The sequence below is a fragment of the Calidris pugnax genome, unplaced genomic scaffold (assembly GCF_001431845.1).
Source record: "Calidris pugnax isolate Ruff unplaced genomic scaffold, ASM143184v1 scaffold463, whole genome shotgun sequence".
Classification (NCBI taxonomy): domain Eukaryota; kingdom Metazoa; phylum Chordata; class Aves; order Charadriiformes; family Scolopacidae; genus Calidris; species Calidris pugnax.
The window spans coordinates 343,685-357,357 of record NW_015091252.1 but is presented as its reverse complement, the minus strand read 5'-3'; the positions used below and the strand labels follow the sequence as shown (position 1 = coordinate 357,357).

At 51.9% G+C, this 13,673-nt stretch overlaps 1 protein-coding gene across 1 annotated transcript in view; it reads left to right on the top strand.

Moving 5' to 3' along the window:
• NTN1 (netrin 1) overlaps positions 1-13,673 on the top strand; it is a 109,247-nt gene that overhangs the window by 47,988 nt on the left and 47,586 nt on the right. The window contains exon 2 of the mRNA XM_014960114.1: positions 9,485-9,673. Within this exon, the coding sequence (XP_014815600.1) occupies positions 9,485-9,673 (189 nt within the window). The remainder of the gene's footprint in view (positions 1-9,484; positions 9,674-13,673) is intronic.

Below are 13,673 nucleotides of genomic sequence, written 5' to 3'. Positions count from 1 at the left end.
TTTGGATGATCAGTGACAGCTGCAACCCTTTCAAATGAAAACTAAGTTACTAGAGTCACTGTGGGTCTTAAAAAAAAAAAAAAAAAAAAGAAAGAGTTAAGCTCTTTCCAGTCTGAAGCTTGTCTGCAAACTTCCTGCACAATACTTGGTTTGCAGAGAAGATCTCCTGGTCAAATCCACTGAAGAAAAGGGAGCTCTTGCTCCCTAGAATGATCACCTAGAACGTGCCAGTGAGTGCCATCACGTCACTGGCCATGCTGGGACCTGAATGTGGGTGCAGTGTGCTGGCAGTTCCAGTGTAGGACACTGTAGGACTGGCACGTGCTCTGCCCATCTCCTTCCCAGGTCAGGTCCCAGATGAGGTCCACCTGGAGCTCTCATCCCACCCCTCAGAGATGGTTGCTCCAGTCCCTGTTGAGGCAGACTCATGATGTAGACTTCAAGGCTTGGACAGCTTTCAGAGGTGCTTGGATGGAGGAAGACTCCACTCCAGTCTCTGTTGAAGAGCAGTCCATGTCCCCTCCCAGCACACCCACTGGAGGAAGCAAGGACAATTTGCAGCCCATTTCCAGGCACTTTGAGTACAACCGTGTGTGCTGCACCAGGGCTAGGCTTGCTTTGTGATTTCCATCCTGTATTGAGTAAGACTGCTTTTGTTTTGGGATAGAATGCCTTGGGTGAGAGGCTGCCACAAATCTCAGCATTTCAACGCAACACAACAGGCCCACAGGTTTCTCATCCGTCCTCCTCACCTGTTGATGGACAGTCAGCTGCCTTGTGGCTTTGAAGGAGCCATCGCAGGTCATTGGAGATGTTCCCCAGGGTTCAAGGCAGGAATACACAGATCAGTGGGACCTGGCTGGCTGCAAGCAGCTGTTTGCCACGTGTGCTGGCCAGCGATGGGGAGATCTCCGCTGCTCAGAGATTGTTTAAATCTGGCTCATAATCTGAACATCTCGGAGCTGTAAAACTCCCAGGAATAAGTCTTCCTCTTGCTCCTCTGATGCTTCCTGCAGGGCCAGAAATGCCATGTGGACAGCCAGGAAATACCTAGTGAGATTTCAGTGCTCCAGTCCAGCCTGGAACTAATAAATGTGGAAGCAGTTATGAAAAATCTGCCCCCCCCTCCCCCCAAATTAATAGAAACATATATCACACCACAGGCAGACAGGTTGAGTTGCGAGTAGTGTCTCTCGTTGTTGAAACCGGCTCCCATGGCATGGGGGGCTGTAGGGGCAGACAGGCAGCCACCCTGCCTGGTTTGCAGCAGCTGCCAGGTGGTCTCCAAGGGGATCTTGTGCTATGGGGAAGAGCTTTGGTCTCCCAGCACTGGAGAAAAGTTGATAATTGTGAGTGTCAACCAAGTAACCCTCAGTAGCTGATCTGCTGGGACTTGTTTGGGCTTTGATCAATGAGCAGCTCTGGCCTTTCTCCCTGTGCCTGCTCTCAAAACCACATGCCAGAGACCACATACCGGTCGTTGGCTTTGCCAAGTTGTCTGCTGCCCAGTTTTGATGGCCAGTATTTGAGCTGGCTACAGATGCTGATGGGCAACTGGTTTACCATGGATGTGCCTGGTTTACCCCTACTGTCTGCTGGAGTGAGGGCAATCCCCAAAACACAGTCATGGGTTGAATCTCTCAAGCTGTGGTGTTTAGCATTTGTTTCTCCTGCCCACTCCCTAGCATCTGCTGAAAGTTCATCTTTCTCGCTGATGGGCCTGCCGATGGCCATCGCTGTTGGAGAGGTCTGGTGTTTGGAGGTGAATCTTGTACCAAAGGCCACACTCAGCACCCAGGATTTCATTGGCAGGACAAGCCTCTACTTGCTTTGTCTCTACAGGCTTGGTATTGAGGGTGATCTGGCCTGTGAAAATAAGTAATTTAACTGCAAAACTCCATCAATTTCAACCAAACATGTATCCTATTTTTCAGTGACTTAGAAACTCGGCCAAACTTGAACAGTTCTTCCTAGAGACAGCAAAAGACATATCCTTACCAGGGAGCAATGTTTTCTTTTTAAGCCCTGGCTTCCAATATAAGGGCAATAGGAAAGAAATCCCCAAATTTGTTAGCATTGGCACAAGGCTATATTTTTCACTAGCCTTTTTTCTCATTAGCAGCTGAATCATTTTAGCAGGAGCTTTTCCAGAAATATTCAGCCTGAGCCAGACACCCAGTATCAAACATTTCAGCCCAGTTTGGCATTTTTTTACGTAAAAAGAAAATGAGGGTCTTATCATTGGAAATCTCAGGCAGGTGTAAATGCTGCCGTTACCAGCTTGGGCTTCAGTATCAGAGCGTTGTTATACTTTGAGAACCAGTGTTGACAGGGGGACATCTCCAGGGCCTCCTGGTCCCTGGAGCATGTAGGGAACTGGGCAAAGTGGGAAGCAAAGGGCACTTGGGGTGTGCAGCATCCCCAGGGAGCTCCTGGGTCACTCTCATGCCATCTTGTCTAGAACTTTTCTGCAGTATTGTCATTCCTAATGTTTTTCGTGCATGGAAAAGTCTTCTATTCCCCAACCCCTTTTTGTGGCTCCGGGAAGATTTTCTCAGTGTGTTTCTCCCCAGATCCCCTCTCTTTCTTCACCTCCATTTGCAGTTTGGTCTTTCCTTGCTCTCAGGGGTGTTTTTCGTGGGTGGAGGGGAGTGAGAGGCATTTGGTCTGGTGGGGAGCAGGTCGAAGTGTGAGGCACTGCTCAAAAATCCTTTAACCCCAGCAGTGGGGGGTCTCTGGAATGCACCAGCAAGGATGGGGCTTTCCTTCCCACCCCCAACCAGTGCACGCTTGCTTTTGCTGTGAGCCAGGTTTGTGGCTCCAATTTCGTGGGCGATGCCAGCCGTAGCTACATATTTTGTGGTGCTTCCACACACTTTCCTCTGTTTTTGTTTGCTTCGACTGTCAGGAAAACCTGGTGCCTGGGGCAGACCCTGTGTCTCCCCCCTTGCAGCCACAACATCCCAATGGATTTCTCCTTTGGTGGATTAACTCAAGCAAACCAAACCAATTCCCATCCTCCTCCTTACTCAGACTTAACAGCGCACACAAATGAATTTTGCTGAGCAAACATTTGTATTTAGTGTCAGCCAATGGGGTCTGTGGTGGGGGGCACTGAGCCACATGGGAGGGCATGGGACTGCCTGTCCTGCTAGCAGAGCTGGGTCCAGAACACTCAGGATACAAGGTCCTGGGGCCACATGCTGGGCAGGACTTCACGGCCACCAAGGTCAGTGTTCATCCATGCTTTGCCATGTAGCTGCAGCAAGCGTAGACAGAAACTCTCTCCCCAGCTCAGGCAGCATCCATGCCCCCCAGGGGACATCCCTGCAGGGCCACACCACCCAAGAGCAGCCTCAGCAGCCCAGTGCATGGGAACCCCTGCTGGACCAGAGGGCTCTTGGTGGCATGGAGAGGTGTGGGAGATCATCCAGCAGTTCATAGAATCATAGAATGGTTTGGGTTGGAATGGATCTTAAAGACCATCTAGTCTATCCCCTGCTCTGGGACAGGGACACCTCCCACCAGACCAGGTTGCTCCAAGCCCCCTCCAACCTGGCCTTGAACCCCTCCAGGGATGGGGCAGCCACAGCTTCTCTGGGCAACCTGGGCCAGGCTCTCACCACCCTCACACCAAACAAGTTCTCCCTGAGATCTCATCTCAATCTCCCCTCCTTCAGTTTAAAACTGTTCCCCCTCATCCTATGGCTCCCCTCCCTGATCAGGAGCTTTCCTGAAGCCCCTTCAGATACTGTAAGGCCACTATAAGGTCTCCCCGGAGCCTTCTCTTCTCCAGGCTGAACCCCCCCAACTCTCTCAGCCTGTCCTCCCAGCAGAAGGGCTCCAGCCCTCAGAGCTGGAGGTGGTGGCCATCTGCTGGACCCATTCCAACCCATCCATGTCCTTCTTGTGTCGTTCATGCCAAATCCTTCCCCCTCATCCTATGGCTCCCCTCCCTGATCAGGAGCTTTCCTGAAGCCCCTTTAGGGACTGGAAGGGGCTCCAAGGTCTCCCCGGAGCCTTCTCTTCTCCAGGCTGAACCCCCCCAACTCTCTCAGCCTGTCCTCCCAGCAGAAGGGCTCCAGCCCTCAGAGCATCTTGGTGGCCATCTGCTGGACCCGTTCCAACCCATGCATGTCCTTCTTGTGTCGTTCATGTCCAGCTGCTCCAAAATCTCAAAGGGTTGAAGGGACATGATATTGTAGGGGAGCAGGAACATCCTCCTGCTGTCTCCATAGGGGCTTTCTCTTTACCTCCTAGTCCAGCAAGCAGACAGGTCTCCACGGGCTCTGCTGCTCCATCTCCATTGTCCCTTCTTTTTGACTTAAGGGTGGCTGTTTTCTTGACAAATATGGCCCTCAAAACTAATAGCCCTGAAGATATCTCCAGGGGTCCCCTGGGAGTAGAGCCCCTCCCCAGATGGGCACGGGCAGGGTGCCTGTCTCAGTGGCCGGGACGATGCACGCGAGGCTTGCTCCTGCAGATGAGAAATAATGGCTCAGGCTGAGCTAGCAATTTTCTGGCAAAAAAAAAAAAAAACTTATCTGGGAAAAAAGCAATTTTAAGGAGACTGAGACTATTCATAAATTCAAGTCAAATTTAGAGATTATTTTCAGCCTCTGGCTTCTTCTATCCTCCCCTTTCCCTTCCCCCCTTCTCAAGAATTATTGTTTGCAAAAATTAAAACAAAATGTTTTGGGGTTTTCGTTTGTTTAAAAAGCAATTTGCATTTTGAAAATTGCCAAAGTATAAGTTTTGGAAGGGTGGGGTCTTTTGAAAGGGCAGCATTGTCATTGCTGAATGAAAACCGCGGAGAGGAATGTGTCCTGGGAGACGCAGGGCGCTGGGATGCGGGGCCCGGGGGACGCGGCAGCGGCACAAAAACCCACGACCACAGCTCCCACCGCACAGCTCCAGCCTGCACCTCCCATTCACGTATCTCCTTTCATTCTCCCAAGTGGAAAATCCTGCCCGCCTTGACCTTCTTCGACAGAGTCGTTTGACCAAGTCACTGTTTTCAGCGCTGAGGCGCTTCCGCTGTAGTTTCTTCACCCGGCTCCAAATCACAGCTTTCCCCTTTTCCGCTCCCACCTTCTCCAGGTTTCTGAACATCTGTGTTTAAGTGATATCTGGTTATTCATGCTGGAGCCTGGTGGCCCAGGTAGAGGCTGTTTGATGAAGCTCTGTACATCTGGGCCCAATAAAGTCGGTGAACAAAAGCCTTGTGAGGTCCTTGGCAAAATAAGGGAAAGAAGAGAGCAGGAGACAGCAGCGCCAAGCGACTGAAGCCAAAACCTTTCATCACAGAGGTCTCAGCACCTGGCACGTGTTTTGCCCATAGCTGGGTTTGCGCTGGGTCCACAGCCTGTGCAGGAGTGTCTTCTCCACTGGGTGGAAAGCAAAGTATGGGGGATCGTAGGTGATGCCGATATTGGGAGGTGATTTTTAATACGCACGACGGAGGCGTTCATAGAAAGAAAAGATGGGTTGCTAAAGAGCCACTCACTGTGGCGGGGAAATTCAAACCAAGAAACACTGGCTGGAAATTAAAGCCAGGCCAACTCATGTTGGGAATGAGGCAAAATGCTTTAGCACAGTGGGGGATTAACCATCGGCGGAGGGAGAGGGTGGGCGGGAGCGGCGCTTCCTGAGCTCCTCCATCCAGGGAAAATGTGGCCGGGCGAGACACGCGCCCTGCCCACAGCACCCACACTCCGAGCTGGGATCCAAAAGCATCATGACCTGCTGCTGGGTCCCTGTTGATCATAATGGCCGGCTCCCAGCCATAGTGGTGTGCCCAGGAATTGCCCACGCTCAGCATCTCCCCGGTCCCACCACTGGTTTTCTCCCAGGCTGTAACACCAGCGTGATGGATCCCATCATGACAAGTCCCAGCCTCATCCCCAGCAAGGACTTTCTGACGCCTGGATGGGTCATTTATTGCATTGCCCTCATTCTTCCGTCCCTACACACTATTGTCAGGAAAAATTAGGATGGCTATTTTCCTTCAGTCAGACCAAGCCACTCCCATTGGGCGTTTACAAACACATCAGGCTAGAGAAAGAGCTGCCAGCTAGCCCTGGTTGGTGGCCAGTGGTGCACAGCACTGGCCGCTCAGGACTCAGGCACTCAGGGTGAGCACAGGAGACAGTAATTTCAATTGAAATCACTTTCCTTGCGTCAGTTTGGCCCCTTCTTTTGGCACAAACAGGTGGATTGGGAGGGGGTGGATGATGGAAAAGCAGCCACGTGCATGGGGTTAGGAGATAACTGGTGCCCAGCAGATGTCCTTGGTGCCTGGGATTGCAGGTAGAAGAAGGGGGCAGAGCCAAGGGTAAGCTGACCGAGCCACAAAAGGCTGAGAAGACACGGTGGAGGGGTGACCATTGGTCCTTGGCTCCTTGCAGGGCTCGCGGGGAGATCACAGGGGAGCCAAGTGCAGGGACACTGGGCATGGAGAGGGGCTGGACCAGCTCACACCTTCTCCCAGCTCATTCACTCCCTCCTGGAAGGGTTCTAACCCCGAGACATACACAATCTTTAGGTTGTTGGTTCTGGATGAGGACAAGGATGGCTGTTCTGGAGGCCTCCTTTCAGCTTCTTGTGAGGTTCAGCTTCTTCCCTTCTCCAGACACTGGATTTTCCCATCCCTGGAAGATCAATGTAAGGCTGCGAGTAGCTTTGCACACTACGCTTGCTCCTCCACATTCCCGCGCAGCTCTGCCCTGGTGGGACCAGCTGAAATATTTGCAAAGATCTTGAGAAAATCCCAGGAGTTCTGCTTTCCTGGCTTTGCAAAAACATTTTTGCTTATCAAGCAACCCAAAGAAATGCGAAGATTTTCGCTCACTCTTCGGGTGGCCTCAGCTTTGAATTTTAAAAAGGGATTTGCTAATGCAATCTTGCAAAATACTTGAGTATCAAGTCCAGCTCTCCTAAAACACAAGTTTTAGGAGGAGGTGAGCTTTCATGCTCTTTGGAAAGCACCATTTCTGCCAGATTCAAGGAAGAACTAGATCCTGTGTGAAGCCATGCCTTCATGAGAGGCCCTGGAGAAATGTCTCCTTATGTTGATCAACAGGGACTAAATCCTGGGGTTTGCAGCACCAAGAGCAGAGCTACCAGTGCGTCTCAAGGCTCTGAATGATGGAGACGTGTCTGCATGGTTGCAGTAGGGATGGCAGACCCTTAGTTTGAGTGACTTAATCTCTTTTTCCTCTGCTTGAGCTGAGCCCCAAGGCCATGCCGCTGATGCAAGTGTTGCCTTGGTGGTTAGCCATAGCCCAGAGGACATCCTTTATGTCCCAGCCTGATGCACCTCTCACCTGGTCCATGCCTGGGGGAAGGCTCTTCCCTGTGTGGAGAAACCAACCCTCAGCCCTGTGTCTCCTATACACCTGGGAAAAGGGTTTAATCTCAGCATTTCGGCCTGTGAAACAGAGATTGGGACTTTAAAAAGGCCACCTCCTTCCAGAAAGCTTGGCTCTGCAGAGCAAGAATCACCTCTAATCCCCTCTCTGTAGGGCACTGGCTGTGGCAGAGACACCGTGCTGGCAGAAAAGGAGAATGTCATCTCCTGCTGGGGCGCTCCTGGCAAAGCACAAAGTGCTCTTCTTCCCGAGATTAAGATGGAAGGGGAAAAAAAACCTACACGGGGGGACACAGAGAGCCCCCGGTGCGTGCTCCCGTGCTTCTTTTAGATGCAAAGAGGCTGTTTAAGTGCACTTGCAGTGTCAGCAAACGTGTCTGTGGGAGCGGGCAAGATCTAAAAAGCAGCAGTTCCTCATGCAGGAGCTGTGTCTCCCGTCTCCCTGATGGTTGCCTCCTGTTTTGGGAGGTGACAGATGGACCCGCGGGCTGGTGGGCTCATCTAAGGAGAGGCAAACCGCAGTTACGGGGGGTGGCCCCGCTCCGGTGTCAGGAATCTCACTTTCTCACGGATGGCAAACCGCTCTTGGGCCGCTCTTCTCACCCTGAGCATGTTGGTGGCTGCTTCTCCTACGCCGCCAGCGTTTGGTGGGGACGTGAGGTTGGGCCTCACCATGTCAGCCAGAGGAATTCAGATTGCAAAGCACGGAGAGAGGCAGGCTCCATCCCGCTGGTCGGACGTGTCCAGAGGATTTTGCTCTCCCCTTTGCTTTCCCGTCATGAGTTTGTTGGGGATTGTTCCCGAGAAATAATCCGGAACTGCACTGAAATTTTCTGGTCTGAAATTTGATAATTAAGCAAATATAGCATGTCTTTGTCTTGGGACAAGCACCATAAGGTAAACAGGAAGGAATGAGGGATTAAGATGTCTCTGCTCTAAAGGAAGGTGACAAGCCCAGAGCCGTGACACCTTCGTGCCGAGCCGAGAGGCCCAGCTGCGGGTTGGCATTGCACAGATGCATTGTTCGGGGCTGAAGAGCAAATAAAAGCAAAGGGAAAAGAAAACAAGCTATAAAATTCTCGGCAAAGCACAGAGCCCCAGCAACTGCCTCTTGATGTTCCCGTGACAGCTCGGGGGAGAGGCAGGCGAGGGGTCGAGCTTTTGAAGTCCCGAAGTCGTCCCTTTGCAAAGGCCCCCTGTTAAAATAGTCCCCGTGTTGACATTAGGCTGCATATGGTGGAGAAATTGGACATCTCCCGGCAGGTTCAGACACAGCTCCAGCAATCAAAGCAGAGGGGGGACTTTTTGGTGTTTGACTGACTGGGCGTCGGGCCGGCCCTGTCCCAGCGGCGGGATGGGGGATGCGGAGACGAAGGTGAGGTTTCATTGGGACATTCAGGGCTGCAGACCCATAACAGAGCCACTTTCTCTCATGGGGAGAGAAACCAGGGGAAAAGCTACCTAAGAAGGTCTTGAAATGGTATTTGGAGCTCAAATACACATATGTGTCAGGACTTGTGAGAGCAGGAGGACAGGGAAGGTTGGGAAGGGGATGCTGGAAACCTCCTTTCCCCCTGGGGCAGAGAGAGGAGGGTCCCAGGGTGCGAGGAAGTGGGGGTTTCGCAGCGGTTTGTGCCGAGCAGCAGCACGATGTGAAGCACCAGAGCAGGAGAGCAGATGAGAAGGGAGAGGAGCAGAGCTCGCATGGGGCAAGGTGCCTGTGGTAAAGCTGGAGGAGCAGCTGGAGGGGTGTCCGTTGCCGATTCCTAACCATGGATGTTCTCCCTGCCCTCACACCCCACCTGCCCCCAGCTTTTAATTCACCTTTAGAGTGGGGAGAGGCAAAAAGGCAGATCTATTACAAGTCACCATGTGAAACAAGGTCTCGGTGACCCCAGCTTCCCCTCCAAAAAGCCAGACTCCCCCCATAGCACTGTTCAAGGAGGGATGTGGGGCAGCAGTTGGCTTCCCATTGACAGAGGTGCCACCAGAACATCCTCTCCTGTGCCACCCCTGCTGTGGCAGGAGCTGGAGGGTGCCCAGCCCCATGCACAGGGTCTCCCCTGGGGTTGGCACCCCCGGATGCTGACGGTCTCCCCTCTTTGTCCTTCACAGCCTGCAACTGCAACCTCCATGCCCGGCGCTGCCGCTTCAACATGGAGCTCTACAAGCTGTCGGGGCGCAAGAGCGGTGGCGTCTGCCTCAACTGCCGGCACAACACTGCAGGGCGGCACTGCCACTACTGCAAGGAGGGCTTCTACCGGGACCTCAGCAAGCCCATCTCCCACCGCAAGGCCTGCAAAGGTACTGGGGCTGGGGTGGGATGGTCGGGACCCCACAGCTCTTTCTCCTCCAACCTCCCCTCCTGGACTTCTTCCACAGCTCGTGCTCTTGCCAAGTTCCTCCTTCTCCCAAACCAAACCCTTGAGATGACTTTTCTTGCCCCCCGCGTTCCCTGCCATCACCTCCCCCTGGTCTCCCCAGCCTCCTGGTGAGGATGAGTCCAAGTAAATATAAAAAAGTCCTTGCTGTTGAGGATGACTTTAAATTATTTCAGGTTTTATCACTAATAAATCATGCTTCGTCTGCTCGGATAACCACAGATAACTTGGGCATCGCATCTGTAAGGGCAGAGCTGCACAAAATCCCAAGTATGGGTTTAGATGTAGGGTCTGTAAATCCACCTCCTCCGAACACCCATCCCCTGCTCCCACCCTCGCCCCAGCACCGCCAGGGCAGCTCGTAACCCACCCACAAAACATCTCGCTCCTCGGGATGAGGTGAGAACACTAAAACAGGGAACAAACTTTATTTTGAGCTCAGTAAATGGAGTTTTTTGAGGTTTCTTGTTCTCCTGCAGTGGAAGAGAAGGCGAGCGGGGCTTCAGCTGGGGCGGGAGCAGCAACACGAACAAATCCTGCAAATTAACTTTTTTAACTCTCAGCTGCCTGCTGGAAGAGATATAAATCCTGAACCTGAGACCCAGCTAAAGGAATCAAGCATTCAAAAGCCAGATTAGAAGATGCCGGGGTTTCCCGCAGAAAGCTTCAACTTTTTTCTCTCTAAAGACTCGTTTCAACAAGAAACGGAAAGCTTTTTGGCCCAAGCTGGGTATTTTTGGCTGGAAAGCTTTGGGTCTTAGCGTTTTCAATTTTTTAATGAAACCGTTTTTTTTTTTTTTTTTTTTTTTTTTCCACTGCGAACAGACACGCTTTGCCAAAGGAGAAAAAGAAATCGCTTCTTTAGACAGCCCTACTCCCCCTTTTTTCACCTTGTAAAAACTATTGCAACGGGACATTTTCGACCCGCCCTGCACTGGGGCTGCTAACAAGCTCCAGCTTCAGGCTGGTGGGATGGGAACCCAGGCCCTGGCTCTGGGGGAGGGAAGGAGCTGCTGTTTCAGGGTCGGAGGAGCCAGAAGGCAGGGGTGCAGGGGGGGCTGAGATGCTTCCATGCCATCCCCAGCACCCCGCATCCCGGCCGGACCCCCTGTGCCAGCAGTGAGCCACCAGCAACGCCTTGACCCCCGGTCCCCAGCTGATCTGTGGTGAAATAAAGTTCATTTTTCTGCTTTCAGGGATGTAAGTAACAACGCCTTAAGTTGAGGCAAACAAAGGGAAATTGTGAAGGCGTGAGCTCTCCTCGAGCAGGGCCAGGCAGTAGCGCCCAGAGCCTGGTCCTCATTTCCCTTCCTGCTCCCCAGAAAGGGTTTTGGGGGTGCTGGAGAGGTGGAGGGAATTCCCACCACTCTCCCAGCACAGTTAACTGCTTCCCAGGGCTCTGGTTTATCCTGGCTGCCCTCCCCCACCAGCTCCTCCAGCATGGGGGCTCCTGGGGATGTGGTGGGATTTGGGGGAGAGAAGTGCTTTTTCCCAGCCACGGGGTCACTCTGCATCCATAGGGAGCCCAGTCCTCCAGGATCAGCACAGGAAACATGGAGCAGGGAGGGGATGCTCAGATGGAGGCCAGGGTGGGTCCCTTCTCCATCCCCAGCTTTTCCATCCCAGGAAAACGCAGTCCCTGTCCTGGGCTGGCAGTGATGTTCTGCTCTTATCCCTCTTTGTCCCATTGACCCAGTCATTTCCCAGGACCTTCCTTTCTCCTGCTTTCCCCAGCTCTCCTCCCCCTCTCCTGCCCGTTTATCCTTGCTCTCCCCTGACCCCTCACTCTTGCTAACCTCTCTGGGACTGACAGCACCCTGATCTTACCCAAAAAAACACAGCCGGGTGGTGGGTGGTACCTGCAGGCGGGTGCTGTGCCTCAGTTTCCCCAAGCCAGCACCTGGGAAGATGCCTGCTGGCCTCGGTGAGGCACTCCACAGTGTTTTAAGGGGGAATTTCCCAGTCACTGGGTCATTCACCCTATTAAACGCTCTTTGCAATTGTCCTTTTCTCATCCCCCTGCCTTCTCGAACCAACGGCTCCTGCTCTTGAAATTTGAGATTGCCAAATTTAAATACTTCTCTCACCCCCCACGGTTTATAACAAAAATGCGGCTATTGGAGCTAACAGATACAAAGGTATGTAATAAATATGCTGATGCATGAGCAGCTCCCCGACTCGCAGGCTATTAGCACAATTTCACAGTAGTTGGAATGGTTTATTGTTGGCGTAATCCATCGTCCTATACAAAGCGGGTGAAATGAAGTTTCCTACAGCAAAGGCATTCCTTTGAAAACTCGTTTTCCTGAGCTCTGTTTATGACACAGGGGATTTTATGTTCCCTCTGTTTTTCTTCCCCAATTCAAGGACTGTTCTGAAAACCATTGTTGAAAACAGGCATTTTTTTAAAAAACAAACCCTACCATCTAACAACTTCAGCCATTTCTCCATTGATAACAATATTAATTTATCATCTCACCAAGCCATCTGCCGATGGGCAAAGCTCTCCCGGAGTCTCATCCCCACCGAATGTGTTTAGAATTAAGGAATTAACCATCCTGTAGCATCTGCCATCTCCCTCACAACTGCCTGACGCCTCAGCTCACCCAGCAGATTGTGTTTTCTCTGTAAGACTTGATTCTTTCAACCATCGCATTGCTCCATTCATGTCCTACACCTAACGTGTTTTAAAAAAATGCATATAATAGAGCCTTGTGCCCTGGGAGCCCATCGAGAGCTGCCAAGGGAGTGGCAAGTGTTCATGAGCTCGGGGGAACTCACAGCAAATGTGCCATGAAAGAGCTGCTGAGATTTTTGTATTAATTCAACTTCATTAATTCAGCCTAACAGACACATCCAGCTAAACTGCCTTTCCTCTCGCTCATGTTTCTCACTCCATCCTCTGCACTGGGTTACGTACCTCCATTCCTGACGCATCATTCCTGTCATAAAATTATAGAGGCATGAGTTGCATGATTTTAAATGGTTGGTTTTTGCCTGTTTGGTTGTTTATGCAAAAATATCACATTGCAGAAATGTTTGCACAATGTCTACTTCGTTCTAACTTGGAGAAAAAAGAAAATGCCACAAACTTTTGCATGTGTTTAGGGGCACGGTGTGAGGTTTGGGGAGCAGAAAGCGGAGCTGGGCAGAACCTGAGCAGAGAGCTCTTTGGTTTTCTAGTAGCCGAACCTATAATAACTTTTAATTAAAAGATGTTTTTTTGAATTATCTGAAGTTGTCTTAGCAGCACAGGTGAAGGCATAAGAAGTTGGGCTTTAAGGATAGTTTTTCCCTGATAGTTAAAAGTGATGTGGCTGTGCCACGTTCCCTGCCTGCGCGGTCGCTTCCAGCTCATCTATCGCAAAAATGATAAAAGCCCAAAAAAAAAAAAGTTGTGAAAAGAGATGCCTTGTGGCAGAGCCCCGCAACAGGCAGAGCATGGCATGAAGTCTGCAGCCCACATGCAAGGGAATCGATGACAGATGGAGCAGGGCTGTTGCATGAAGCGGCAGGGCTGGGTGCGCGCCAGAGCCCGGGAGCCGAGGGACTGCCACGGCTGCGGGTGGGTGGCCAGGCAAGCCCAGGGCCACCGGTTACTCAAGCAAGGGCTCGGGCTCCCCCGGTATTTTGAGGTCAGAGCTCACAAACCATCTCTGCGTGGCCCCCGATGGGGACGCCAGGGCTGGGGGAGTCCGATGGCGGGGCTGGTCCTCCACCGTGGGGGATGGATGGGCTCATCCCAGAGGGCACTGGAGCAGGATGCCCTTTGCTCTGGCAGATACATCAAATCCCTGGTCCTGCGTGCACCCATGAGGTGTGTGGGCTGTCCCGAGAACCAGCAAAACCCCAGATATTAAAAATTTCCCATGTTCATCTTTTAAAACTCAGAACAAAGGCAAATTGTTCCTCTTTTCTCACTG